The following is a 25,532-nucleotide window of genomic DNA, read 5'->3' on the forward strand; positions in this document are numbered from 1 at the left end:
TGCAGAATGGTGCAGGGGATTCCAGGCTAGGCCATTCCTGGCTGGGTCTACACACAGAAGTAATGCTTTTTCTAACCGGCATTTCTATGGTTCTTCAATGGGGCTAGGATGTAAACGTGTTTCTGCTTCAAAGGAAAGCAGCTAGGAGAAAGTTTCTTTTGCCAGTGTGTGAGGGAGCTGGAAAGCTGCAGAATGGTGCAGGGGATTCCAGGCTAGGCCATTCCTGGCTGGGTCTACACACAGAAGTAATGCTTTTTCTAACCGGCATTTCTATGGTTCTTCAGTAGGGGCTAGGAGGTAAACGTGTTTCTGCTTCAAAGGAAAGCAGCTAGGAGAAAGTTTCTTTTGCCAGTGTGTGACGCAGCTGGAAAGCTGCAGAATGGTGCAGGGGATTCCAGGCTAGGCCATTCCTGGCTGGGTCTACACGCAGAAGGAGTGCTTTTTCTAACCGGCATTTCTATGGTTCTTCAGTGGGGCTAGGATGTAAACGTGTTTCTGCTTCAAAGGAAAGCAGCTAGGAGAAAGTTTCTTTTGCCAGTGTGTGAGGGAGCTGGAAAGCTGCAGAATGGTGCAGGGGATTCCAGGCTAGGCCATTCCTGGCTGGGTCTACACACAGAAGTAATGCTTTTTCTAACCGGCATTTCTATGGTTCTTCAGTGGGGCTAGGATGTAAACGTGTTTCTGCTTCAAAGGAAAGCAGCTAGGAGAAAGTTTCTTTTGCCAGTGTGTGAGGGAGCTGGAAAGCTGCAGAATGGTGCAGGGGATTCCAGGCTAGGCCATTCCTGGCTGGGTCTACACACAGAAGTAATGCTTTTTCTAACCGGCATTTCTATGGTTCTTCAATGGGGCTAGGATGTAAACGTGTTTCTGCTTCAAAGGAAAGCAGCTAGGAGAAAGTTTCTTTTGCCAGTGTGTGAGGGAGCTGGAAAGCTGCAGAATGGTGCAGGGGATTCCAGGCTAGGCCATTCCTGGCTGGGTCTATAAGCAGAAGTAGTGCTTTTTCTAACCGGCATTTCTATGGTTCTTCAATGGGGCTAGGATGTAAACGTGTTTCTGCTTCAAAGGAAAGCAGCTAGGAGAAAGTTTCTTTTGCCAGTGTGTGACGCAGCTGGAAACCTGCAGAATGGTGCAGGGGATTCCAGGCTAGGCCATTCCTGGCTGGGTCTATAAGCAGAAGGAGTGCTTTTTCTAACCGGCATTTCTATGGTTCTTCAATGGGGCTAGGATGTAAACGTGTTTCTGCTTCAAAGGAAAGCAGCTAGGAGAAAGTTTCTTTTGCCAGTGTGTGAGGGAGCTGGAAAGCTGCAGAATGGTGCAGGGGATTCCAGGCTAGGCCATTCCTGGCTGGGTCTATAAGCAGAAGTAGTGCTTTTTCTAACCGGCATTTCTATGGTTCTTCAATGGGGCTAGGATGTAAACGTGTTTCTGCTTCAAAGGAAAGCAGCTAGGAGAAAGTTTCTTTTGCCAGTGTGTGAGGGAGCTGGAAAGCTGCAGAATGGTGCAGGGGATTCCAGGCTAGGCCATTCCTGGCTGGGTCTACACACAGAAGTAATGCTTTTTCTAACCGGCATTTCTATGGTTCTTCAATGGGGCTAGGATGTAAACGTGTTTCTGCTTCAAAGGAAAGCAGCTAGGAGAAAGTTTCTTTTGCCAGTGTGTGAGGGAGCTGGAAAGCTGCAGAATGGTGCAGGGGATTGTCGCTGTTAGGTGCTGTTAGCATGCTGACTGTTCCCAAAGTTGAGGAAATGGACTTACAGAATCCAATATGGATTGTAAATGTAAGACGTTTAATACACAAATCAGAAGGCTTTTTATACTATTACAGGATTACATGTCGATGTCTAATTGGTCCATGCAATACATTTTTGTGGTTTAAAGCATAATCATTAGTAGATACAAAAAGGTATTTTTATAAGCAGTACGTGTGCTCATATATCAAACCCTACATTTCCAGATGTGCAGATCCTTTGTTCTAAGGTATGTTCATGACTGATTCATTACTTGTTTTACTTTGCACAGCTGTATCACAAGGACGCAACATCCTCAGGCCAACTCTGCTTTTTTTTCATAGAAAGCACGAAGCGGACGCAGTGTCCTTGGGCTGACCGGTGTCTTACCCGCTGTGTTCCAATCGCCTACATATCGATTGCAAAGCAACAGCCCCTGCAAAATTCCCCGCATCTCCCCCTTTCTTTTCAAACACTGTAGCAGCGATCCGATGCATCTGACAGGATAGACATCGGAAGATGCAGGGTCCTAAAAATAACACAACAATAACAATAAGTAATACTATTCCTACAGTTTTGATTAACTCTTTTGCCCAAGCTGAAATTCCCCATGACATTAGCCAATCATCCAAGGGGTTATGATTCGTTGTAATTTTCTCTGTATGATGCTGAAGCCAGTCTACCTTTTTATGGATTGAATCACTATGATCAGACAAGTTAAAACAACACATTCCTTCTACCTCTTCACAGCCTTTTCCTTGTACTGAAAGCAAGTAATCTATAGCTGCTCTATTTTGCAGGGTAGCCTTTCGCAAACTATTTTGATCTACTGCAAGCTGAGAAATAACACTAGTAGTAACATTAGCTTGTTTTGCTGTCCAACATGCTAATCTCTGAATGGCTGACAAGGCATGTGCTGTTCCTATAGGAGGAAACAATGCTCCAAAAACTCTTGCTGTATGAGACCATAGTTCCACTTCATCACTACAATCAGAGGTTAACATTTCTACATTTCTACGATTTCTTAATAGAGTTGCACTACTTGCAATATGATTTCGGATAAATTCTGAAGTAGGAGTTAGCAAAGAAAGGTGACCAATGTAACATGGCCCTCCGTTACTTTCTTTTGGGATTCCAAGCCACGCTCTTCTACCACAAATCAGGAACACATTTCTAGGCAGTCTTAAGGCTTTGGTAATGTTAAGGCACATACCATTTGTGTTCCAACCATAAACCGTGTCTTTAGCACAAAAATCAGAGGTACTCCAATAAGGAAAATGATAGGATGTTAGATCTGTTATTTGACGATTCGTCAGATTGTACGAGCCAAATATCAGACATCCTGACTGATTTGGCATTCTACTTCCTAACAGGTTGAACTCTTGAGGATCCCATGGTAAAGGGTCATCGAGGCTTGCAACTATTAATGCCATACAATGACTTATACTTTTTGCTGTAGAACAATCTTGATGTGTGAGAGATGAAAAGGAGGCTACCAAAGTGCGTTGATCATCAAATGGCAACCCTATCAGGCATGTTTTAAATGGGTCTGTGGCTGCTGATAAGTGTAAGCAAAAGGATGGGTTATTTGTCTCCTTTGCCCAATTCACCCAAAAGTTGTCTTCACTACCCCACCCAAAATTCTCCTGCACCACAAAAATAATTACAATAGCAGATAACCAATACATATTGTTCAACATTTAGCTCAGATCAGTTGTCTCTGGTGATGTTGTGTGCAGCTTCTAAGTCAGCAATTTCTTCTATTGCCGTTTGATCATCCTCCTTGTTTTCCTTGGTTTCAGCATGTAGCCAGGGTCGCACCCACTTGGCTGGCAACCACCGCTCTCCGTCCTCTGTAATGACACAAGCATATCCACGACCCCAAGTTATTAATCTCCATGGTCCATTCCAGGTGGCTGATGAGGGGTCCCAAACTTGCACAGAAACGTGTGTTTCTTTTAAAGGATTGTTTTGAGTAAAATGTCTAAAGATAGGGGTTGACCCAACTTCTTGATTCGACTTTTGTGACCAGAGTTTCCAATTTAAAACATAAATGGCCTTTGAAAGAATATCGTGGGGGGAGTGGGAATGGGAAAACTCCCCCTGTCTTTGAAAAATGGCAATATATCATTTGAGATCAGAATGCTTTCTTTCAACAATTGCCTGTCCTGTACTATTGTAAGGAATTCCAAATAAATGTTTGATATTCCAGGCTGAAAGAAACGCTTCAACAATTTGGCTTTTATAATTTGGACCATTGTCTGTCTTAATTGTTTGGGGGTTTCCTAATACAGCAAATGCCATTCTCCAATGTCGACACGTTGCTGACGCCCCCGATGATGTCATGGCAGATGCCCACAAGGCTGAACTATATGTATCTACTGTGACATGAACATATTTTAGACGTCCAAATGACGGAACAATTGTAATGTCTGTTTGAAATAACTCTCTTGCCTCAGTCCCCCTAGGATTGGTACCTTCTGATTGTAGGGGTGAGACCTTGGCACAATCAGGACACGAGGCAATAATGCCACGAGCAGTTTGCAGAGATATAGAGAATTCCTTAGACAAATTTTTTGCAGATTGGTGAAAGGATGCATGACTTACTTGTGCTTGCTTAATTGCCTGAGTGGCTGATTTGACAGAAACAGAAGGTTCATCAGTATCATTTTGCTGGGCTCCAGCACTCACCACCTCATCGGCTTTCGCGTTTCCTTCTGACAAGAATCCAGGCAAGTTAGTATGACTACGAATATGAGTACAAAAATATAAACATTTTCTGTTTAGAATCAAATTCAACAATTGAATAATCACAGCTTCAATAACCTTGTTAGAAATGTGTCCAATAATTGACTCCTCTACTCGATTCACAACAGAAGCTACATACATAGAATCAGTAATAATATTTACAGGGATATTTACAAAGTCTTCAAACACCATTGTTACTGCTTTGAGTTCAAGGCATTGAACGGAAACTCCTTCTAGTTCTTTCACTACAGTCTTCCATTGTTTGGAAGTGTCACACCATTTAGCATAGCCATATTTGTGTGTTTTCCCAGAAGCATCAGTAAAAACTGTAACACCATTTTCAATAGGTTGTTCACATTTCAGTGCTTTCTGGTTTAACATCAATTGAGTACCAAATAGAGGAAATGCAGGATAATGATTATCAATAGATGTAGCAATCACTGCAGTAGCAAAAGAATATGACATGTTACACCATTCTTCTACCACTGATTTCATTGCAAATGGTAACACAATCTTAGTTACTTCTACCCCAAAAACATGACGTACTCTACGTTTTGCCTTTAACAGCAAGGAACCAACAAGGTCAAGTTTGTGTAACAGTGATGCATGAGGCTGACTTTTTGGAAATAACCACTCCAATAGTAGGAATGTCTTCTGATCCTGTTCCTGTCCTATTGCCAAATAGTAATCATTGTCTTGTTGGCATAAATAAACATTGATTGGCAAGGCAGTATTGTAACGATATGCTTGTAATTCAGCTATTTTGTTATTAATTTTTTCAAGTGCCTCATAGTGCTGGTTTTGCAAAACTCTAGGTTCTGCTGGATGTTTTGATCCTTTTAGCAACTCTCTAAGGGGTTCAAGATCTTTATTAGTAATCCCTATCCATTGTCTGATCCATTGCAATTCTCCTAATAATTTTTGGACATCGTTCACTGTTTCTATTTTCACATGTAGTGTAATTTTTTGAGGTCTGATTCTGCTTTCTGTCACTATCAGTCCTAGATAATTCCATGGTTCTTGGGCCTGAATCTTATCTTTTGCAATTGTCAATCCCCAGTGCTTAAGAGTCTGTGATAATGTAGTCTTTTCAGTTTCTGTTAAGGGAATGGGAGAAGCAATCAAGATATCATCCATATAATGTAATACCACGTATGTAGGGTGTGAACTCTTCCAATTTTGTAATGCTTGGTTAACATACCATTGACATATGGTTGGGCTATTACGCATTCCCTGTGGCAGAACTATCCATTCAAATCTTCTCATGGGGGCACTGTTATTCTTTGATGGTATACTAAAGGCAAATCGTTGAGTATCAGCAGGATCGAGTGGAATACTAAAGAAACAATCCTTAAGATCAATAATGTAGACAGCCCAATTAACAGGTATTGCAGCTGGAGAAGGTAGGCCTGGTTGTAACGCTCCCATTGGCGTCATTTGCTCATTAACAGCACGAAGATCGTGCAAAAATCGCCATTTTCCTGATTTTTTCTGTATAACAAAAACTGGAGTGTTCCAAGGACTAAAAGATTCTTTTATATGGCCTTTCTCTAATTGTTCATCCACAAGCTGGTTCAGGTGCTCCAATTTTTCATCAGTGAGCGGCCACTGATCAACCCACACAGGCTTATCAGTTTTCCAAGTCAGCTTAATAGTGGGAAGAGCACCTTTGTCAGTGGCTGCTATGGAAAAGGAGTAGACAAAACAAGTTGCCATTGGGAGAGTACATCTCGACCTAGCAACCATAAGGGTGTGTTCATGATTACAGGTGTTACTTTTGCAATGTTCCCCTCATTGTCTTTGATGTCCAATAACACAGCACTTTTTCTCATTTCTGCTAGTCCTGCTATTCCCAAAACCTTCTCAGATGAATTTACAATTGGCCACGCTTTTGGCCAATATGCAGCTGGCACTATAGTGACATCTGCACCCGTGTCAATCATCATCTCAGCTGTAATGGTTTTAGGGGTGATCTGAGTGTCGGGATGGATAATGGTAACAGAACGTGTAGGTTTGTTGTTAGTTATCACCTCAGAGAAAGCTATTAGTGGCTCTGTAGACCCAAACCCTCCTGTTCCTCTGATTTTAGGTGTTGAATGTGGTACACAGGCTTTGAAAGGAATCAATTGTGCTATCTTACTGCCTTTTGGAATGGTAATTGGTGGTGTAAAAACATTAACCATAATGTGAATAACTCCTGTGAAGTCACTATCGATTAATCCTGGTTGTACAAAAATTCCAGTTCTTGTAGCTGAAGATCTTCCTATTAGTAAGGCAGAAAGTCCATACCCTAATGGTCCTTTACTGGTAGTAGGGATTAGTGTAACCTCCTGTGTTGTGATTGTTATTGTTTCACTTACGACCAAATCGAGGCCAGCGCTTCCTCTGGTGGCGGCGAGTAGATCGTCGAGGCAGCCTCCGTTGTGGGGGGTCCGGTCGCTTAAGATGAGGTCTGAGCCGCGCCCCCCACGCGGCCTCCCCCATTTCCCTGCTGGGGCACAAGAGGTGTTCCATCCTTCTTAAATCGGGATTTGCAGTCTGACGCTCTGTGTCCGAACTTGTCACACTTGTTGCAGGTTCCTGCGAATGGAGAACTCATCGACGATACTTGGTTAGTAACAGCCTTAATTGTAGGACAATGCTTTTTAAAATGTCCCGTCTGTCCACATTTAAAACATACAGGATTTGAGCCCTTGTCCCCCTTTCCTTGTGGCGAGCATTTGGACAATGCAGCTGCTAATGCAGAGGCATGAATTCGAGCCTTTTCCTTCTCTTCTTCCATCGGGGCTCGAGAACATTGTTCTACCATTTGCAGTAAAGAAGCAGCAGGGGGTAAAGTGGCAATTAACCTCCGACATGCAGCATTGGCATTTTGCATAGCAATCTCTTTTACCAATGTCTCTTTCATGTTGGCTGGAATGTCAGGTGCCATTTCAACACCTTCTGTAATTCTGTCAACAAATGCCATAAATGACTCATTATCTTTCTGTTTAATTTGCAAGTATGGTTGTTTTGGAGTGCCGACCTGTGGCAAACTGGCGAAAGCTTCAAGGGCAGCCACTTTGCTTTGAGCCAGAATCCGCAAGTCTAGCGCAGCTTGCCGCTGTGGGTCAACGTACTGACCGTTCCCCATTAATTGCTCTAGGGAGGCCACCCGTAAGGGATCTCCGTGCGGCAGTGTCAAGTTATCAAGCTGTTTCTGCTCTAATCTTTCCTGCCACTTGTTAACAAACATCATATAACTCGTAGGTCCCAGCATCAGTTCAAACAGATGTTTAATGTCTGTGGGTATTAGTGTCTGATGTTTTATAAATGTTTCCATCTGTCTTCTGACCAGTCGATTGTCTATTCCATAATCTAAAATTGCTTTCTGTATTTTGGCAACTGTGGTCCAATCTATAGGCTGCCAGTTTCTCTGTCCATTATTATCAATAGTTACTGGTGCAGCTGTAAACTGAAAATCCCCAGTAATTTCAGCATTGGTTACAACTCCCTTCCACCGGTTTGACATGTCAAAGTTGGGATCTTTTGGAATGTAATCAGAATTTCTCTGTTTAGGAGTCTCCTTTGACTTTTCCTCATTCGCTTTCCCTCTCCACCACTTCCAGACATTATCCACCATTCCACTTGCTGAATCCTCTTCCCTTTTATACTGAGGATACAATGCAAACCAATCTGCAAGCTTTCTCTTATCCTCCGCAGACAGTCTCGCTTCTGAACCATACTTAGACCGCAAATACCAATCGCCCTCCTCTATGTCCATTTCACCATCTCTGATACTTTGTAACACCCGTTGACGAGCCCTTTCCACTGACATTTTACCATCTGTATTTTTCTCTTCAGTAACAGCAGCAGGGTGAACACAATTACCAGACTCAATCTTTGTTAATTGTTTCTCAACATTTTTCAGACCTTCAACAATAGACTTATGTGCCTTGCGATAACTCTCTTTAACCACCCTTGATTTGGAACCTTTATCCAACCGTTGCATCTCATTCAATAGTTTAGTCATTGCATCTGCCTGCTCATGTAAAAGAGTCTTTAACTCCTCTTCCTCAGGAGGCAGAGGGACAGTTGCAGGATCTATTTGCGGAGCTGATGGTACCGCTTGTCCCACTTCCATAGGCTCGGGGACTTGTGAACCTCCCGCTCCCTTATCGGGGTCCCAATCAGGAATGAGATAATCGTAAGGACCTTGGGTAGCAGGGCAAACAGTTTTCGTCTCAGTTTTTGTCTCCGCGGCAGTTTTTGTCTCTGCCCCCGATCCCGATGTTACTTTATTTTTAGCGTCTTTCAAGATGGTCTGAATTATTGCTTCAACTTCTGCCTCCGCTCCTATTTTTTGTACTAAGAGACTGATCTGTCGATAGGTTGAAGCAAGTCTTTTTGCTTCTTTATTATCAGTCTGGACAGATTCCCATATTTCCTCCCCTATATGCTTCCACGTCTCGTCTTTAAAAACTTGTGCAGTTTCCTTGAGTAAGCCTCTACGGCGTGCCCAAGACAACAAATCTGTCACTAGAGCCCGATCCAGCGGGTCTCCAGCTTTCTGTCCAAATTTCAACAAGGCTTCAACAGAAGCTTTTTCTATTCCCGGGGCCGTATTCCCCATTCCGCGCCTTTTCCCTGCTCAAGGCAGCCGACTCACCTGCTGAGTCGAAAATCCGTGGTACCACTCACGCCGCTCTCGGACGTCCGGCCGCAGCCGCCGCGGAATTTCTTTTCTTTTTCCCCGCTTTGCAGTCAGCTCAGCTCTCTTCCCGGGTATCAGGTCTCTTGCTGATCACGTCGGGGGTCACCAGATGTCGCTGTTAGGCGCTGTTAGCATGCTGACTGTTCCCAAAGTTGAGGAAATGGACTTACAGAATCCAATATGGATTGTAAATGTAAGACGTTTAATACACAAATCAGAAGGCTTTTTATACTATTACAGGATTACATGTCGATGTCTAATTGGTCCATGCAATACATTTTTGTGGTTTAAAGCATAATCATTAGTAGATACAAAAAGGTATTTTTATAAGCAGTACGTGTGCTCATATATCAAACCCTACATTTCCAGATGTGCAGATCCTTTGTTCTAAGGTATGTTCATGACTGATTCATTACTTGTTTTACTTTGCACAGCTGTATCACAAGGACGCAACATCCTCAGGCCAACTCTGCTTTTTTTTCATAGAAAGCACGAAGCGGACGCAGTGTCCTTGGGCTGACCGGTGTCTTACCCGCTGTGTTGAATCGCCTACATATCGATTGCAAAGCAACAGCCCCTACAAAATTCCCCACAGGGGATTCCAGGCTAGGCCATTCCTGGCTGGGTCTATAAGCAGAAGTAATGCTTTTTCTAACCGGGATTTCTATGGTTCTTCAGTGGGGCTAGGATGTAAACGTGTTTCTGTTTCAAAGGAAAGCAGCTAGGAGAAAGTTTCTTTTGCCAGTGTGTGAGGGAGCTGGAAAGCTGCAGAATGGTGCAGGGGATTCCAGGCTAGGCCATTCCTGGCTGGGTCTACACGCAGAAGGTGTGCTTTTTCTAACCGGCATTTCTATGGTTGTTCAGTGGGCGTAGGATGTAAACGTGTTTCTGCTTCAAAGGAAAGCAGCTAGGAGAAAGTTTCTTTTGCCAGTGTGTGACGCAGCTGGAAACCTGCAGAATGGTGCAGGGGATTCCAGGCTAGGCCATTCATGGCTGGGTCTACACGCAGAAGTAATGCTTTTTCTATCCGGCATTTCTATGGTTCTTCAATGGGGCTAGGATGTAAACGTGTTTCTGCTTCAAAGGAAAGCAGCTAGGAGAAAGTTTCATTTGCCAGTGTGTGAGGGAGTTGGAAAGCTGCAGAATGGTGCAGGGGATTCCAGGCTATGCCATTCCTGGCTGGGTCTACACACAGAAGTAATGCTTTTTCTAAACGGGATTTCTATGGTTCTTCAGTGGGGCTAGGATGTAAACGTGTTTCTGCTTCAAAGGAAAGCAGACAGGAGAAAGTTTCTTTTGCCAGTGTGTGAGGGAGCTGGAAAGCTGCAGAATGGTGCAGGGGATTCCAGGCTAGGCCATTCCTGGCTGGGTCTACACACAGAAGTATTGCTTTTTCTAACCGGCATTTCTATGGTTCTTCAGTGGGGCTAGGATGTAAACGTGTTTCTGCTTCAAAGGAAAGCAGCTAGGAGAAAGTTTCTTTTGCCAGTGTGTGACGCAGCTGGAAAGCTGCAGAATGGTGCAGGGGATTCCAGGCTAGGCCATTCCTGGCTGGGTCTACACGCAGAAGGAGTGCTTTTTCTAACCGGCATTTCTATGGTTCTTCAGTGGGCCTAGGAGGTAAACGTGTTTCTGCTTCAAAGGAAAGCAGCTAGGAGAAAGTTCCTTTTGCCAGTGTGTGAGGGAGCTGGAAAGCTGCAGAATGGTGCAGGGGATTCCAGGCTAGGCCATTCATGGCTAGGTCTACACACAGAAGTAATGCTTTTTCTAACCGGGATTTCTATGATTCTTCAGTGGGGCTAGGATGTAAACGTGTTTCTGCTTCAATGGAAAGCAGCTAGGATAAAGTTTCTTTTGCCAGTGTGTGAGGGAGCTGGAAAGCTGCAGAATGGTGCAGGGGATTCCAGGCTAGGCCATTCCTGGCTGGGTCTACACACAGAAGTAATGCTTTTTCTAACCGGCATTTCTATGGTTCTTCAATGGGGCTAGGATGTAAACGTGTTTCTGCTTCAAAGGAAAGCAGCTAGGAGAAAGTTTCTTTTGTCAGTTTGTGACGCAGCTGGAAACCTGCAGAATGGTGCACGGATTTCCAGGCTAGGCCATTCCTGGCTGGGTCTATAAGCAGAAGGAGTGCTTTTTCTAACCGGTATTTCTATGGTTCTTCAATGGGGCTAGAATGTAAACGTGTTTCTGCTTCAAAGGAAAGCAGCTAGGAGAAAGTTTCTTTTGCCAGTGTGTGAGGGAGCTGGAAAGCTGCAGAATGGTGCAGGGGATTCCAGGCTAGGCCATTCCTGGCTGGGTCTACACGCAGGAGGAGTGCTTTTTTTAACCGGCATTTCTATGGTTCTTCAGTGGGGCTAGGAGGTAAACGTGTTTCTGCTTCAAAGGAAAGCAGCTAGGAGAAAGTTTCTTTTGCCAGTGTGTGAGGGAGCTGGAAAGCTGCAGAATCGTGCAGGAGATTCCAGGCTAGGCCATTCATGGCTGGGTCTACACGCAGAAGTAATGCTTTTTCTAACCGGCATTTCTATGGTTCTTCAATGGGGCTAGGATGTAAACGTGTTTCTGCTTCAAAGGAAAGCAGCTAGGAGAAAGTTTCTTTTGCCAGTGTGTGAGGGAGCTGGAAAGCTGCAGAATGGTGCAGGGGATTCCAGGCTAGGCCATTCCTGGCTGGGTCTACACACAGAAGTAATGCTTTTTCTAACCGGCATTTCTATGGTTCTTCAGTGGGGCTAGGATGTAAACGTGTTTCTGCTTCAAAGGAAAGCAGCTAGGAGAAAGTTTCTTTTGCCAGTGTGTGAGGGAGCTGGAAAGCTGCAGAATGGTGCAGGGGATTCCAGGCTAGGCCATTCCTGGCTGGGTCTACACGCAGAAGTAATGCTTTTTCTAACCGGCATTTCTATGGTTCTTCAATGGGGCTAGGATGTAAACGTGTTTCTGCTTCAAAGGAAAGCAGCTAGGAGAAAGTTTCTTTTGCCAGTGTGTGAGGGAGCTGGAAAGCTGCAGAATGGTGCAGGGGATTCCAGGCTAGGCCATTCCTGGCTGGGTCTATAAGCAGAAGTAGTGCTTTTTCTAACCGGCATTTCTATGGTTCTTCAATGGAGCTAGGATGTAAACGTGTTTCTGTTTCAAAGGAAAGCAGCTAGGAGAAAGTTTCTTTTGCCAGTGTGTGACGCAGCTGGAAAGCTGCAGAATGGTGCAGGGGATTCCAGGCTAGACCATTCCTGACTGGGTCTATAAGCAGAAGGAGTGCTTTTTCTAACCGGCATTTCTATGGTTCTTCAATGGGGCTAGAATGTAAACGTGTTTCTGCTTCAAAGGAAAGCAGCTAGGAGAAAGTTTCTATTGCCAGTGTGTGAGGGAGATGGAAAGCTGCAGAATGGTGCAGGGGATTCCAGGCTAGGCCATTCCTGGCTGGGTCTACACACAGAAGTAATGCTTTTTCTAACCGGCATTTCTATGGTTCTTCAGTGGGGCTAGGATGTAAACGTGTTTCTGCTTCAAAGGAAAGCAGCTAGGAGAAAGTTTCTTTTGCCAGTGTGTGAGGGAGCTGGAAAGCTGCAGAATGGTGCAGGGGATTCCAGGCTAGGCCATTCCTGGCTGGGTCTACACACAGAAGTAATGCTTTTTCTAACCGGCATTTCTATGGTTCTTCAATGGGGCTAGGATGTAAACGTGTTTCTGCTTCAAAGGAAAGCAGACAGGAGAAAGTTTCTTTTGTCAGTTTGTGTCGCAGCTGGAAACCTGCAGAATGGTGCAGGGATTTCCAGGCTAGGCCATTCCTGGCTGGGTCTACACGCAGGAGTGCTTTTTCTAACCGGCATTTCTATGGTTCATCAATGGGGCTAGGATGTAAACGTGTTTCTGCTTCAAAGGAAAGCAGCTAGGAGAAAGTTTCTTTTGCCAGTGTGTGAGGGTGTTGGAAAGCTGCAGAATGGTGCAGGGGATTCCAGGCTAGGCCATTCCTGGCTGGGTCTACACACAGAAGTAATGCTTTTTCTAACCGGCATTTCTATGGTTCTTCAGTGGGGCTAGGATGTAAACGTGTTTCTGCTTCAAAGGAAAGCAGCTAGGAGAAAGTTTCTTTTGCCAGTGTGTGAGGGAGCTGGAAATCTGCAGAATGGTGCAGGGGATTCCAGGCTAGGCCATTCCTGGCTGGGTCTACACACAGAAGTAATGCTTTTTCTAACCGGCATTTCTATGGTTCTTCAATGGGGCTAGGATGTAAACGTGTTTCTGCTTCAAAGGAAAGCAGCTAGGAGAAAGTTTCTTTTGCCAGTGTGTGAGGGAGCTGGAAAGCTGCAGAATCGTGCAGGAGATTCCAGGCTAGGCCATTCATGGCTGGGTCTACACGCAGAAGAAATGCTTTTTCTAACCGGCATTTCTATGGTTCTTCAATGGGGCTAGGATGTAAACGTGTTTCTGCTTCAAAGGAAAGCAGCTAGGAGAAAGTTTCTTTTGCCAGTGTGTGAGGGAGCTGGAAAGCTGCAGAATGGTGCAGGGGATTCCAGGCTAGGCCATTCCTGGCTGGGTCTACACACAGAAGTAATGCTTTTTCTAACCGGCATTTCTATGGTTCTTCAATGGGGCTAGGATGTAAACGTGTTTCTGCTTCAAAGGAAAGCAGCTAGGAGAAAGTTTCTTTTGCCAGTGTGTGAGGGAGCTGGAAAGCTGCAGAATGGTGCAGGGGATTCCAGGCTAGGCCATTCCTGGCTGGGTCTACACGCAGAAGTAATGCTTTTTCTAACCGGCATTTCTATGGTTCTTCAATGGGGCTAGGATGTAAACGTGTTTCTGCTTCAAAGGAAAGCAGCTAGGAGAAAGTTTCTTTTGCCAGTGTGTGAGGGAGCTGGAAAGCTGCAGAATGGTGCAGGGGATTCCAGGCTAGGCCATTCCTGGCTGGGTCTATAAGCAGAAGTAGTGCTTTTTCTAACCGGCATTTCTATGGTTCTTCAATGGAGCTAGGATGTAAACGTGTTTCTGTTTCAAAGGAAAGCAGCTAGGAGAAAGTTTCTTTTGCCAGTGTGTGACGCAGCTGGAAAGCTGCAGAATGGTGCAGGGGATTCCAGGCTAGGCCATTCCTGACTGGGTCTATAAGCAGAAGGAGTGCTTTTTCTAACCGGCATTTCTATGGTTCTTCAATGGGGCTAGAATGTAAACGTGTTTCTGCTTCAAAGGAAAGCAGCTAGGAGAAAGTTTCTATTGCCAGTGTGTGAGGGAGATGGAAAGCTGCAGAATGGTGCAGGGGATTCCAGGCTAGGCCATTCCTGGCTGGGTCTACACGCAGAAGTAATGCTTTTTCTAACCGGCATTTCTATGGTTCTTCAGTGGGGCTAGGATGTAAACGTGTTTCTGCTTCAAAGGAAAGCAGCTAGGAGAAAGTTTCTTTTGCCAGTGTGTGAGGGACCTGGAAAGCTGCAGAATGGTGCAGGGGATTCCAGGCTAGGCCATTCCTGGCTGGGTCTACACACAGAAGTAATGCTTTTTCTAACCGGCATTTCTATGGTTCTTCAATGGGGCTAGGATGTAAACGTGTTTCTGCTTCAAAGGAAAGCAGACTGGAGAAAGTTTCTTTTGTCAGTTTGTGTCGCAGCTGGAAACCTGCAGAATGGTGCAGGGATTTCAAGGCTAGGCCATTCCTGGCTGGGTCTACATGCAGGAGTGCTTTTTCTAACCGGCATTTCTATGGTTCATCAATGGGGCTAGGATGTAAACGTGTTTCTGCTTCAAAGGAAAGCAGCTAGGAGAAAGTTTCTTTTGCCAGTGTGTGAGGGAGCTGGAAAGCTGCAGAATGGTGCAGGGGATTCCAGGCTAGGCCATTCCTGGCTGGGTCTACACACAGAAGTAATGCTTTTTCTAACCGGCATTTCTATGGTTCTTCAATGGGGCTAGGATGTAAACGTGTTTCTGCTTCAAAGGAAAGCAGCTAGGAGAAAGTTTCTTTTGCCAGTGTGTGAGGGAGCTGGAAAGCTGCAGAATGGTGCAGGGGATTCCAGGCTAGGCCATTCCTGGCTGGGTCTACACGCAGAAGTAATGCTTTTTCTAACCGGCATTTCTATGGTTCTTCAATGGGGCTAGGATGTAAACGTGTTTCTGCTTCAAAGGAAAGCAGCTAGGAGAAAGTTTCTTTTGCCAGTGTGTGAGGGAGCTGGAAAGCTGCAGAATGGTGCAGGGGATTCCAGGCTAGGCCATTCCTGGCTGGGTCTATAAGCAGAAGTAGTGCTTTTTCTAACCGGCATTTCTATGGTTCTCCAATGGAGCTAGGATGTAAACGTGTTTCTGTTTCAAAGGAAAGCAGCTAGGAGAAAGTTTCTTTTGCCAGTGTGTGACGCAGCTGGAAAGCTGCAGAATGGTGCAGGGGATTCCAGGCTAGGCCATTCCTGACTGGGTCTATAAGCAGAAGGAGTGCTTTTTCTAACCGGCATTTCTATGGTTCTTCAATGGGGCTAGAATGTAAACGTGTTTCTGCTTCAAAGGAAAGCAGCTAGGAGAAAGTTTCTTTTGCCAGTGTGTGAGGGAGCTGGAAAGCTGCAGAATGGTGCAGGGGATTCCAGGCTAGGCCATTCCTGGCTGGGTCTACACACAGAAGTAATGCTTTTTCTAACCGGCATTTCTATGGTTCTTCAATGGGGCTAGGATGTAAACGTGTTTCTGCTTCAAAGGAAAGCAGCTAGGAGAAAGTTTCTTTTGCCAGTGTGTGAGGGAGCTGGAAAGCTGCAGAATGGTGCAGGGGATTCCAGGCTAGGCCATTCCTGGCTGGGTCTACACACAGAAGTAATGCTTTTTCTAACCGGCATTTCTATGGTTCTTCAATGGGGCTAGGATGTAAACGTGTTTCTGCTTCAAAGGAAAGCAGACAGGAGAAAGTTTCTTTTGTCAGTTTGTGTCGCAGCTGGAAACCTGCAGAATGGTGCAGGGATTTCAAGGCTAGGCCATTCCTGGCTGGGTCTACACGCAGGAGTGCTTTTTCTAACCGGCATTTCTATGGTTCTTCAATGGGGCTAGGATGTAAACGTGTTTCTGCTTCAAAGGAAAGCAGCTAGGAGAAAGTTTCTTTTGCCAGTGTGTGAGGGAGCTGGAAAGCTGCAGAATGGTGCAGGGCATTCCAGGCTAGGCCATTCCTGGCTGGGTCTACACGCAGGAGGAGTGCTTTTTTTAATCGGCATTTCTATGGTTCTTCAGTGGGGCAAGGAGGTAAACGTGTTTCTGCTTCAAAGGAAAGCAGCTAGGAGAAAGATTCTTTTGCCAGTGTGTGAGGGAGCTGGAAAGCTGCAGAATCGTGCAGGAGATTCCAGGCTAGGCCATTCATGGCTGGGTCTACACGCAGAAGTAATGCTTTTTCTAACCGGCATTTCTATGGTTCTTCAATGGGGCTAGGATGTAAACGTGTTTCTGCTTCAAAGGAAAGCAGCTAGGAGAAAGTTTCTTTTGCCAGTGTGTGAGGGAGCTGGAAAGCTGCAGAATGGTGCAGGGGATTCCAGGCTAGGCCATTCCTGACTGGGTCTATAAGCAGAAGGAGTGATTTTTCTAACCGGCATTTCTATGGTTGTTCAGTGGGCGTAGGATGTAAACGTGTTTCTGCTTCAAAGGAAAGCAGGTAGGAGAAAGTTTCTTTTGCCAGTGTGTGACGCAGCTGGAAACCTGCAGAATGGTGCAGGGGATTCCAGGCTAGGCCATTCCTGACTGGGTCTATAAGAAGAAGTAATGCTTTTTCTAACCGGCATTTCTATGGTTCTTCAGTGGGCTAGGATGTAAACGTGTTTCTGCTTCAAAGGAAAGCAGCTATGAGAAAGTTTCTTTTGGCAGTGTGTGACGCAGCTGGAAAGCTGCAGAGTGGTGCAGGGCATTCCAGGCTAGGCCATTCCTGGCTGGGTCTACACACAGAAGTAATGCTTTTTCTAACCGGGATTTCTATGGTTCTTCAATGGGGCTAGGATGTAAACGTGTTTCTGCTTCAAAGGAAAGCAGCTAGGAGAAAGTTTCTTTTGCCAGTGTGTGAGGGAGCTGGAAAGCTGCAGAATGGTGCAGGGGATTCCAGGCTAGGCCATTCCTGGCTGGGTCTACACACAGAAGTAATGCTTTTTCTAACCGGGATTTCTATGGTTCTTCAGTGGGGCTAGGATGTAAACGTGTTTCTGCTTCAAAGGAAAGCAGCTAGGAGAAAGTTTCTTTTGCCAGTGTGTGACGCAGCTGGAAAGCTGCAGAATGGTGCAGGGCATTCCAGGCTAGGCCATTCCTGGCTGGGTCTACACACAGAAGTAAGGCTTTTTCTAACCGGGATTTCTATGGTTCTTCAGTGGGGCTAGGATGTAAAACGTGTTTCTGCTTCAAAGGAAAGCAGGTAGGAGAAAGTTTCTTTTGCCAGTGTGTGAGGGAGCTGGAAAGCTGCAGAATGGTGCAGGGGATTCCAGGCTAGGCCATTCCTGGCTGGGTCTACACGCAGGAGGATTGCTTTTTCTAAGCGGCATTTCTATGGTTCTTCAATGGGGCTAGGAGGTAAATGTGTTTCTGCTTCAAAGGAAAGCAGCTAGGAGAAAGTTTCTTTTGCCAGTGTGTGACGCAGCGGGAAAGCTGCAGAATGGTGCAGGGGATTCCAGGCTAGGCCATTCCTGGCTGGGTCTACACGCAGTAGTAATGCTTTTTCTAACCGGCATTTCTATGGTTCTTCAATGGGGCTAGGATGTAAACGTGTTTCTGCTTCAAAGGAAAGCAGCTAGGAGAAAGTTTCTTTTGCCAGTGTGTGAGGGAGCTGGAAAGCTGCAGAATGGTGCAGGGGATTCCAGGCTAGGCCATTCCTGGCTGGGTCTACACACAGAAGTAATGCTTTTTCTAACCGGGATTTCTATGGTTCTTCAGTGGGGCTAGGATGTAAACGTGTTTCTGCTTCAAAGGAAAGCAGCTAGGAGAAAGTTTCTTTTGCCAGTGTGTGAGGGAGCTGGAAAGCTGCAGAATGGTGCAGGGGATTTCAGGCTAGGCCATTCCTGGCTGGGTCTACACACAGAAGTATTGCTTTTTCTAACCGGCATTTCTATGGTTCTTCAGTGGGGCTAGGAGGTAAACGTGTTTCTGCTTCAAAGGAAAGCAGCTAGGAGAAAGTTTCTTTTGCCAGTGTGTGAGGGAGCTGGAAAGCTGCAGAATGGTGCAGGGGATTCCAGGCTAGGCCATTCCTGGCTGGGTCTACACACAGATATAATGCTTTTTTTAACCGGGACTTCTATGGTTCTTCAGTGGGGCTAGGATGTAAACGTGTTTCTGCTTCAAAGGAAAGCAGCTAGGAGAAAGTTTCTTTTGCCAGTGTGTGAGGGAGCTGGAAAGCTGCAGAATGGTGCAGGGCATTCCAGGCTAGGCCCATTCCTGGCTGGGTCTACACAAAGAAGTAATGCTTTTTCTAACCGGCATTTCTATGGTTCTTCAATGGGCTAGGATGTAAACGTGTTTCTGCTTCAAAGGAAAGCAGCTAGGAGAAGTTTCTTTTGCCAGTGTGTGTGAGGAGCTGGAAAGCTTGCAGAATGGTGCAGGGGATTCCAGGCTAGGCCATTCCTGGCTGGGTCAACAAACAGAAGTAATGCTTTTCTAACCGGCATTTCTATGGTTCTTCAATGGGCCTAGATGTAACGTGTTTCTGCTTCAAAGGAAAGCAAGCTAGGAGAAAGTTTCTTTTGCCAGTGTGTGACGCAGCTGGAAAGCTGCAGAATGTGCAGGGGATTCCAGCTAGGCCATTCCTGTCTGGGTGTATAAGCAGAAGGAGTGATTTTTCTAACGGCATTTCTATGTTCTCAGTGGGCTTGGAATGTAATCGTGTCTTCTGCTCAAAGAGAAAGCAGCTAGGAGAAAAGTTCTTTTGCCAGTGTGTGACGGAGCTTGAAAGCTTGCAGAAGGGTATTGCAGGGGATTCAGGCTAGGCCATCCTGGCTGGGTCTACACACAGAAGTAATGCTTTTTCTAACCGGCATTTCTATGGTTCTTCAATGGGGCTAGGATGTAAACGTGTTTCTGCTTCAAAGGAAAGCAGCTAGGAGAAAGTTTCTTTTGCCAGTGTGTGAGGGAGCTGGAAAGCTGCAGAATGGTGCAGGGGATTCCAGGCTAGGCCATTCCTGGCTGGGTCTACACGCAGAAGTATTGCTTTTTCTAACCGGCATTTCTATGGTTCTTCAATGGGGCTAGGATGTAAACGTGTTTCTGCTTCAAAGGAAAGCAGCTAGGAGAAAGTTTCTTTTGCCAGTGTGTGACGCAGCTGGAAAGCTGCAGAATGGTGCAGGGGATTCCAGGCTAGGCCATTCCTGGCTGGGTCTACACACAGAAGTAATGCTTTTTCTAACCGGCATTTCTATGGTTCTTCAATGGGGCTAGGATGTAAACGTGTTTCTGCTTCAAAGGAAAGCAGCTAGGAGAAAGTTTCTTTTGCCAGTGTGTGACGCAGCTGGAAAGCTGCAGAATGGTGCAGGGGATTCCAGGCTAGGCCATTCCTGGCTGGGTCTACACGCAGAAGATGCTTTTTCTAACCGGCATTTCTATGGTTCTTCAATGGGGCTAGGATGTAAACGTGTTTCTGCTTCAAAGGAAAGCAGCTAGGAGAAAGTTTCTTTTGCCAGTGTGTGACGCAGCTGGAAAGCTGCAGAATGGTGCAGGGGATTCCAGGCTAGGCCATTCCTGGCTGGGTCTACACGCAGAAGGAGTGCTTTTTTCTAACCGGCATTTCTATGGTTCTTCAATGGGGCTAGGATGTAAACGTGTTTCTGCTTCAAAGGAAAGCAGCTAGGAGAAAGTTTCTTTTGCCAGTGTGTGAGGGAGCTGGAAAGCTGCAGAATGGTGCAGGGGATTCCAGGCTAGGCCATTCCTGGCTGGGTCTATAAGCAGAAGTAGTGCTTTTTCTAACCGGCATTTCTATGGTTCTTCAATGGGGCTAGGATGTAAACGTGTTTCTGCTTCAAAGGAAAGCAGCTAGGAGAAAGTTTCTTTTGCCAGTGTGTGAGGGAGCTGGAAAGCTGCAGAATGGTGCAGGGGATTCCAGGCTAGGCCATTCCTGGCTGGGTCTACACAGCAGAAGTAATGCTTTTTCTAACCGGCATTTCTATGGTTCTTCAATGGGGCTAGGATGTAAACGTGTTTCTGCTTCAAAGGAAAGCAGCTAGGAGAAAGTTTCTTTTGCCAGTGTGTGAGGGAGCTGGAAAGCTGCAGAATGGTGCAGGGGATTCCAGGCTAGGCCATTCCTGGCTGGGTCTACACACAGAAGTAATGCTTTTTCTAACCGGCATTTCTATGGTTCTTCAATGGGGCTAGGATGTAAACGTGTTTCTGCTTCAAAGGAAAGCAGCTAGGAGAAAGTTTCTTTTGCCAGTGTGTGAGGGAGCTGGAAAGCTGCAGAATGGTGCAGGGGATTCCAGGCTAGGCCATTCCTGGCTGGGTCTACACAGCAGAAGTAGTGCTTTTTCTAACCGGCATTTCTATGGTTCTTCAATGGGGCTAGGATGTAAACGTGTTTCTGCTTCAAAGGAAAGCAGCTAGGAGAAAGTTTCTTTTGCCAGTGTGTGACGGAGCTGGAAAGCTGCAGAATGGTGCAGGGGATTCCAGGCTAGGCCATTCCTGGCTGGGTCTACACACAGAAGTAATGCTTTTTCTAACCGGCATTTCTATGGTTCTTCAAGGGGCTAGGATGTAAACGTGTTTCTGCCTTCAAAGGAAAGCAGCTAGGAGAAAGTTTTCTTTGCCAGTGTGTGACGGAGCTGGAAAGCTGCAGAATGGTGCAGGGATTCCAGGCTTAGGCCATTCCAGGCTGGGTCTACACACAGAATAATGCTTTTTCTAACCGGCATTTCTATGGTTCTTCAATGGGCTAGGATGTAAACGTGTTTCTGCTTCTAAGGGAAAGCACGCTAGGAGAAGTTTCTTTTGCCCAGTGTGTGACGCAGCTGGAAAGCTGCAGAATGGTGCAGGGGATTCCAGGCTAGGCCATTCCTGGCTGGGTCTACAAGCAGAAGTAATGCTTTTTCTAACCGGCATTTCTATGGTTCTTCAATGGGGCTAGGATGTAAACGTGTTTCTGCTTCAAAGGAAAGCAGCTAGGAGAAAGTTTCTTTTGCCAGTGTGTGAGGGAGCTGGAAAGCTGCAGAATGGTGCAGGGGATTCCAGGCTAGGCCATTCCTGGCTGGGTCTACACACAGAAGTAATGCTTTTTCTAACCGGCATTTCTATGGTTCTTCAATGGGGCTAGGATGTAAACGTGTTTCTGCTTCAAAGGAAAGCAGCTAGGAGAAAGTTTCTTTTGCCAGTGTGTGAGGGAGCTGGAAAGCTGCAGAATGGTGCAGGGGATTCCAGGCTAGGCCATTCCTGGCTGGGTCTACACGCAGAAGTAATGCTTTTTCTAACCGGCATTTCTATGGTTCTTCAATGGGGCTAGGATGTAAACGTGTTTCTGCTTCAAAGGAAAGCAGCTAGGAGAAAGTTTCTTTTGCCAGTGTGTGAGGGAGCTGGAAAGCTGCAGAATGGTGCAGGGGATTCCAGGCTAGGCCATTCCTGGCTGGGTCTACACGCAGAAGTAATGCTTTTTCTAACCGGCATTTCTATGGTTCTTCAATGGGGCTAGGATGTAAACGTGTTTCTGCTTCAAAGGAAAGCAGCTAGGAGAAAGTTTCTTTTGCCAGTGTGTGAGGCAGCTGGAAAGCTGCAGAATGGTGCAGGGGATTCCAGGCTAGGCCATTCCTGGCTGGGTCTACACACAGAAGAATGCTTTTTCTAACCGGCATTTCTATGGTTCTTCAATGGGGCTAGGATGTAAACGTGTTTCTGCTTCAAAGGAAAGCAGCTAGGAGAAAGTTTCTTTTGCCAGTGTGTGACGGGAGCTGGAAAGCTGCAGAATGGTGCAGGGGATTCCAGGCTAGGCCATTCCTGGCTGGGTCTACACGCAGAAGGAATGCTTTTTCTAACCGGCATTTCTATGGTTCTTCAATGGGGCTAGGATGTAAACGTGTTTCTGCTTCAAAGGAAAGCAGCTAGGAGAAAGTTTCTTTTGCCAGTGTGTGAGGGAGCTGGAAAGCTGCAGAATGGTGCAGGGGATTCCAGGCTAGGCCATTCCTGGCTGGGTCTACACGCAGAAGTAATGCTTTTTCTAACCGGCATTTCTATGGTTCTTCAATGGGGCTAGGATGTAAACGTGTTTCTGCTTCAAAGGAAAGCAGCTAGGAGAAAGTTTCTTTTGCCAGTGTGTGAGGGAGCTGGAAAGCTGCAGAATGGTGCAGGGGATTCCAGGCTAGGCCATTCCTGGCTGGGTCTACACGCAGAAGTATTGCTTTTTCTAACCGGCATTTCTATGGTTCTTCAATGGGGCTAGGATGTAAACGTGTTTCTGCTTCAAAGGAAAGCAGCTAGGAGAAAGTTTCTTTTGCCAGTGTGTGACGCAGCTGGAAAGCTGCAGAATGGTGCAGGGGATTCCAGGCTAGGCCATTCCTGGCTGGGTCTACACACAGAAGTAATGCTTTTTCTAACCGGCATTTCTATGGTTCTTCAATGGGGCTAGGATGTAAACGTGTTTCTGCTTCAAAGGAAAGCAGCTAGGAGAAAGTTTCTTTTGCCAGTGTGTGAGGGAGCTGGAAAGCTGCAGAATGGTGCAGGGGATTCCAGGCTAGGCCATTCCTGGCTGGGTCTACACACAGAAGTAATGCTTTTTCTAACCGGCATTTCTATGGTTCTTCAATGGGGCTAGGATGTAAACGTGTTTCTGCTTCAAAGGAAAGCAGCTAGGAGAAAGTTTCTTTTGCCAGTGTGTGAGGAGCTGGAAAGCTGCAGAATGGTGCAGGGGATTCCAGGCTAGGCCATTCCTGGCTGGGTCTACACACAGAAGTAATGCTTTTTCTAACCGGCATTTCTATGGTTCTTCAGTGGGGCTAGGATGTAAACGTGTTTCTGCTTCAAAGGAAAGCAGCTAGGAGAAAGTTTCTTTTGCCAGTGTGTGACGCAGCTGGAAAGCTGCAGAATGGTGCAGGGGATTCCAGGCTAGGCCATTCCTGGCTGGGTCTACACGCAGAAGTAGTGCTTTTTCTAACCGGCATTTCTATGGTTCTTCAATGGGGCTAGGATGTAAACGTGTTTCTGCTTCAAAGGAAAGCAGCTAGGAGAAAGTTTCTTTTGCCAGTGTGTGAGGGAGCTGGAAAGCTGCAGAATGGTGCAGGGGATTCCAGGCTAGGCCATTCCTGGCTGGGTCTACACACAGAAGTAATGCTTTTTCTAACCGGCATTTCTATGGTTCTTCAATGGGGCTAGGATGTAAACGTGTTTCTGCTTCAAAGGAAAGCAGCTAGGAGAAAGTTTCTTTTGCCAGTGTGTGACGGAGCTGGAAAGCTGCAGAATGGTGCAGGGGATTCCAGGCTAGGCCATTCCTGGCTGGGTCTACACGCAGAAGGAGTGCTTTTTCTAACCGGCATTTCTATGGTTCTTCAATGGGGCTAGGATGTAAACGTGTTTCTGCTTCAAAGGAAAGCAGCTAGGAGAAAGTTTCTTTTGCCAGTGTGTGAGGGAGCTGGAAAGCTGCAGAATGGTGCAGGGGATTCCAGGCTAGGCCATTCCTGGCTGGGTCTACACGCAGAAGGAATGCTTTTTCTAACCGGCATTTCTATGGTTCTTCAATGGGGCTAGGATGTAAACGTGTTTCTGCTTCAAAGGAAAGCAGCTAGGAGAAAGTTTCTTTTGCCAGTGTGTGAGGGAGCTGGAAAGCTGCAGAATGGTGCAGGGGATTCCAGGCTAGGCCATTCCTGGCTGGGTCTACACGCAGAAGGAATGCTTTTTCTAACCGGCATTTCTATGGTTCTTCAATGGGGCTAGGATGTAAACGTGTTTCTGCTTCAAAGGAAAGCAGCTAGGAGAAAGTTTCTTTTGCCAGTGTGTGAGGGAGCTGGAAAGCTGCAGAATGGTGCAGGGGATTCCAGGCTAGGCCATTCCTGGCTGGGTCTACACAGCAGAAGTAATGCTTTTTCTAACCGGCATTTCTATGGTTCTTCAATGGGGCTAGGATGTAAACGTGTTTCTGCTTCAAAGGAAAGCAGCTAGGAGAAAGTTTCTTTTGCCAGTGTGTGACGGCAGCTGGAAAGCTGCAGAATGGTGCAGGGGATTCCAGGCTAGGCCATTCCTGGCTGGGTCTACAAGCAGAAGTAGTGCTTTTTCTAACCGGCATTTCTATGGTTCTTCAATGGGGCTAGGATGTAAACGTGTTTCTGCTTCAAAGGAAAGCAGCTAGGAGAAAGTTTCTTTTGCCAGTGTGTGAGGGAGCTGGAAAGCTGCAGAATGGTGCAGGGGATTCCAGGCTAGGCCATTCCTGGCTGGGTCTACACACAGAAGTAATGCTTTTTCTAACCGGCATTTCTATGGTTCTTCAAGTGGGGCTAGGATGTAAACGTGTTTCTGCTTCAAAGGAAAGCAGCTAGGAGAAAGTTTCTTTTGCCAGTGTGTGAGGGAGCTGGAAAGCTGCAGAATGGTGCAGGGGATTCCAGGCTAGGCCATTCCTGGCTGGGTCTACACACAGAAGTAATGCTTTTTCTAACCGGCATTTCTATGGTTCTTCAGTGGGGCTAGGATGTAAACGTGTTTCTGCTTCAAAGGAAAGCAGCTAGGAGAAAGTTTCTTTTGCCAGTGTGTGAGGGAGCTGGAAAGCTGCAGAATGGTGCAGGGGATTCCAGGCTAGGCCATTCCTGGCTGGGTCTACACACAGAAGTAATGCTTTTTCTAACCGGCATTTCTATGGTTCTTCAGTGGGGCTAGGATGTAAACGTGTTTCTGCTTCAAAGGAAAGCAGCTAGGAGAAAGTTTCTTTTGCCAGTGTGTGACGCAGCTGGAAAGCTGCAGAATGGTGCAGGGATTCCAGGCTAGGCCATTCCTGGCTGGGTCTACACACAGAAGTAATGCTTTTTCTAACCGGCATTTCTGGGGGTCTTCAGTGGGGCTAGGATGTAAAGTGTTTCTGCTTCAAGGAAAGCAGCTAGGAGAAAGTTCTTTTGCCAGTGAAGTGAGGGAGCTGGAAAGCTGCAGAATGGTGCAGGGGATTCCAGGCTAGGCCATTCCTGGCTGGGTCTACACACAGAAGTAAATGCTTTTTCTAACCGGCATTTCTATGGTTCTTCAGTGGGGCTAGGATGTAAACGTGTTTCTGCTTCAAAGGAAAGCAGCTATGAGAAAGTTTCTTTTGCCAGTGTGTGACGCAGCTGGAAAGCTGCAGAATGGTGCAGGGATTCCAGGCTAGGGCATTCCTGACTGGGTCTATAAGCAGAAGTAATGCTTTTTCTAACCGGCATATCTATGGTTCTTCAGTGGGGCTAGGATGTAAACGTGTTTCTGCTTCAAAGGAAAGCAGCTAGGAGAAAGTTTCTTTTGCCAGTGTGTGA

The 25,532-nt window shown here is 46.1% G+C and overlaps 1 protein-coding gene across 3 annotated transcripts; it reads right to left on the reverse strand.

Moving 5' to 3' along the window:
* Positions 1-1,766: 1,766 nt before the first annotated feature.
* LOC135184670 (endogenous retrovirus group K member 113 Gag polyprotein-like) lies at positions 1,767-8,701 on the reverse strand. 3 transcript variants are annotated; one of them, XR_010306118.1, is made up of 3 exons: positions 5,677-6,763; positions 4,335-4,473; positions 1,767-3,580 (listed from the first exon to the last, which is right to left on the reverse strand). XR_010306118.1 is itself a non-coding variant. In XM_064160701.1 (3 exons), the coding sequence occupies exon 1, from the start codon at positions 8,596-8,598 to the stop codon at positions 6,916-6,918; it is 1,683 nt and encodes a 560-aa protein (XP_064016771.1). In that variant the 5' UTR covers positions 8,599-8,701; the 3' UTR covers positions 1,767-3,580; positions 4,335-4,444; positions 6,836-6,915. The 3 variants fall into 3 exon arrangements, 2 of the variants coding, with proteins under 2 accessions (XP_064016771.1, XP_064016770.1); XM_064160701.1 differs by lacking the exon at positions 5,677-6,763 and adding an exon at positions 6,836-8,701 and having other exon boundaries at positions 4,335-4,444; XM_064160700.1 differs by lacking the exon at positions 5,677-6,763 and adding an exon at positions 6,836-8,701.
* Between the last annotated feature and the right edge of the window lie 16,831 nt (positions 8,702-25,532).

The sequence above is a fragment of the Pogoniulus pusillus genome, chromosome 20 (genome assembly GCF_015220805.1).
Source record: "Pogoniulus pusillus isolate bPogPus1 chromosome 20, bPogPus1.pri, whole genome shotgun sequence".
NCBI lineage: Eukaryota > Metazoa > Chordata > Aves > Piciformes > Lybiidae > Pogoniulus > Pogoniulus pusillus.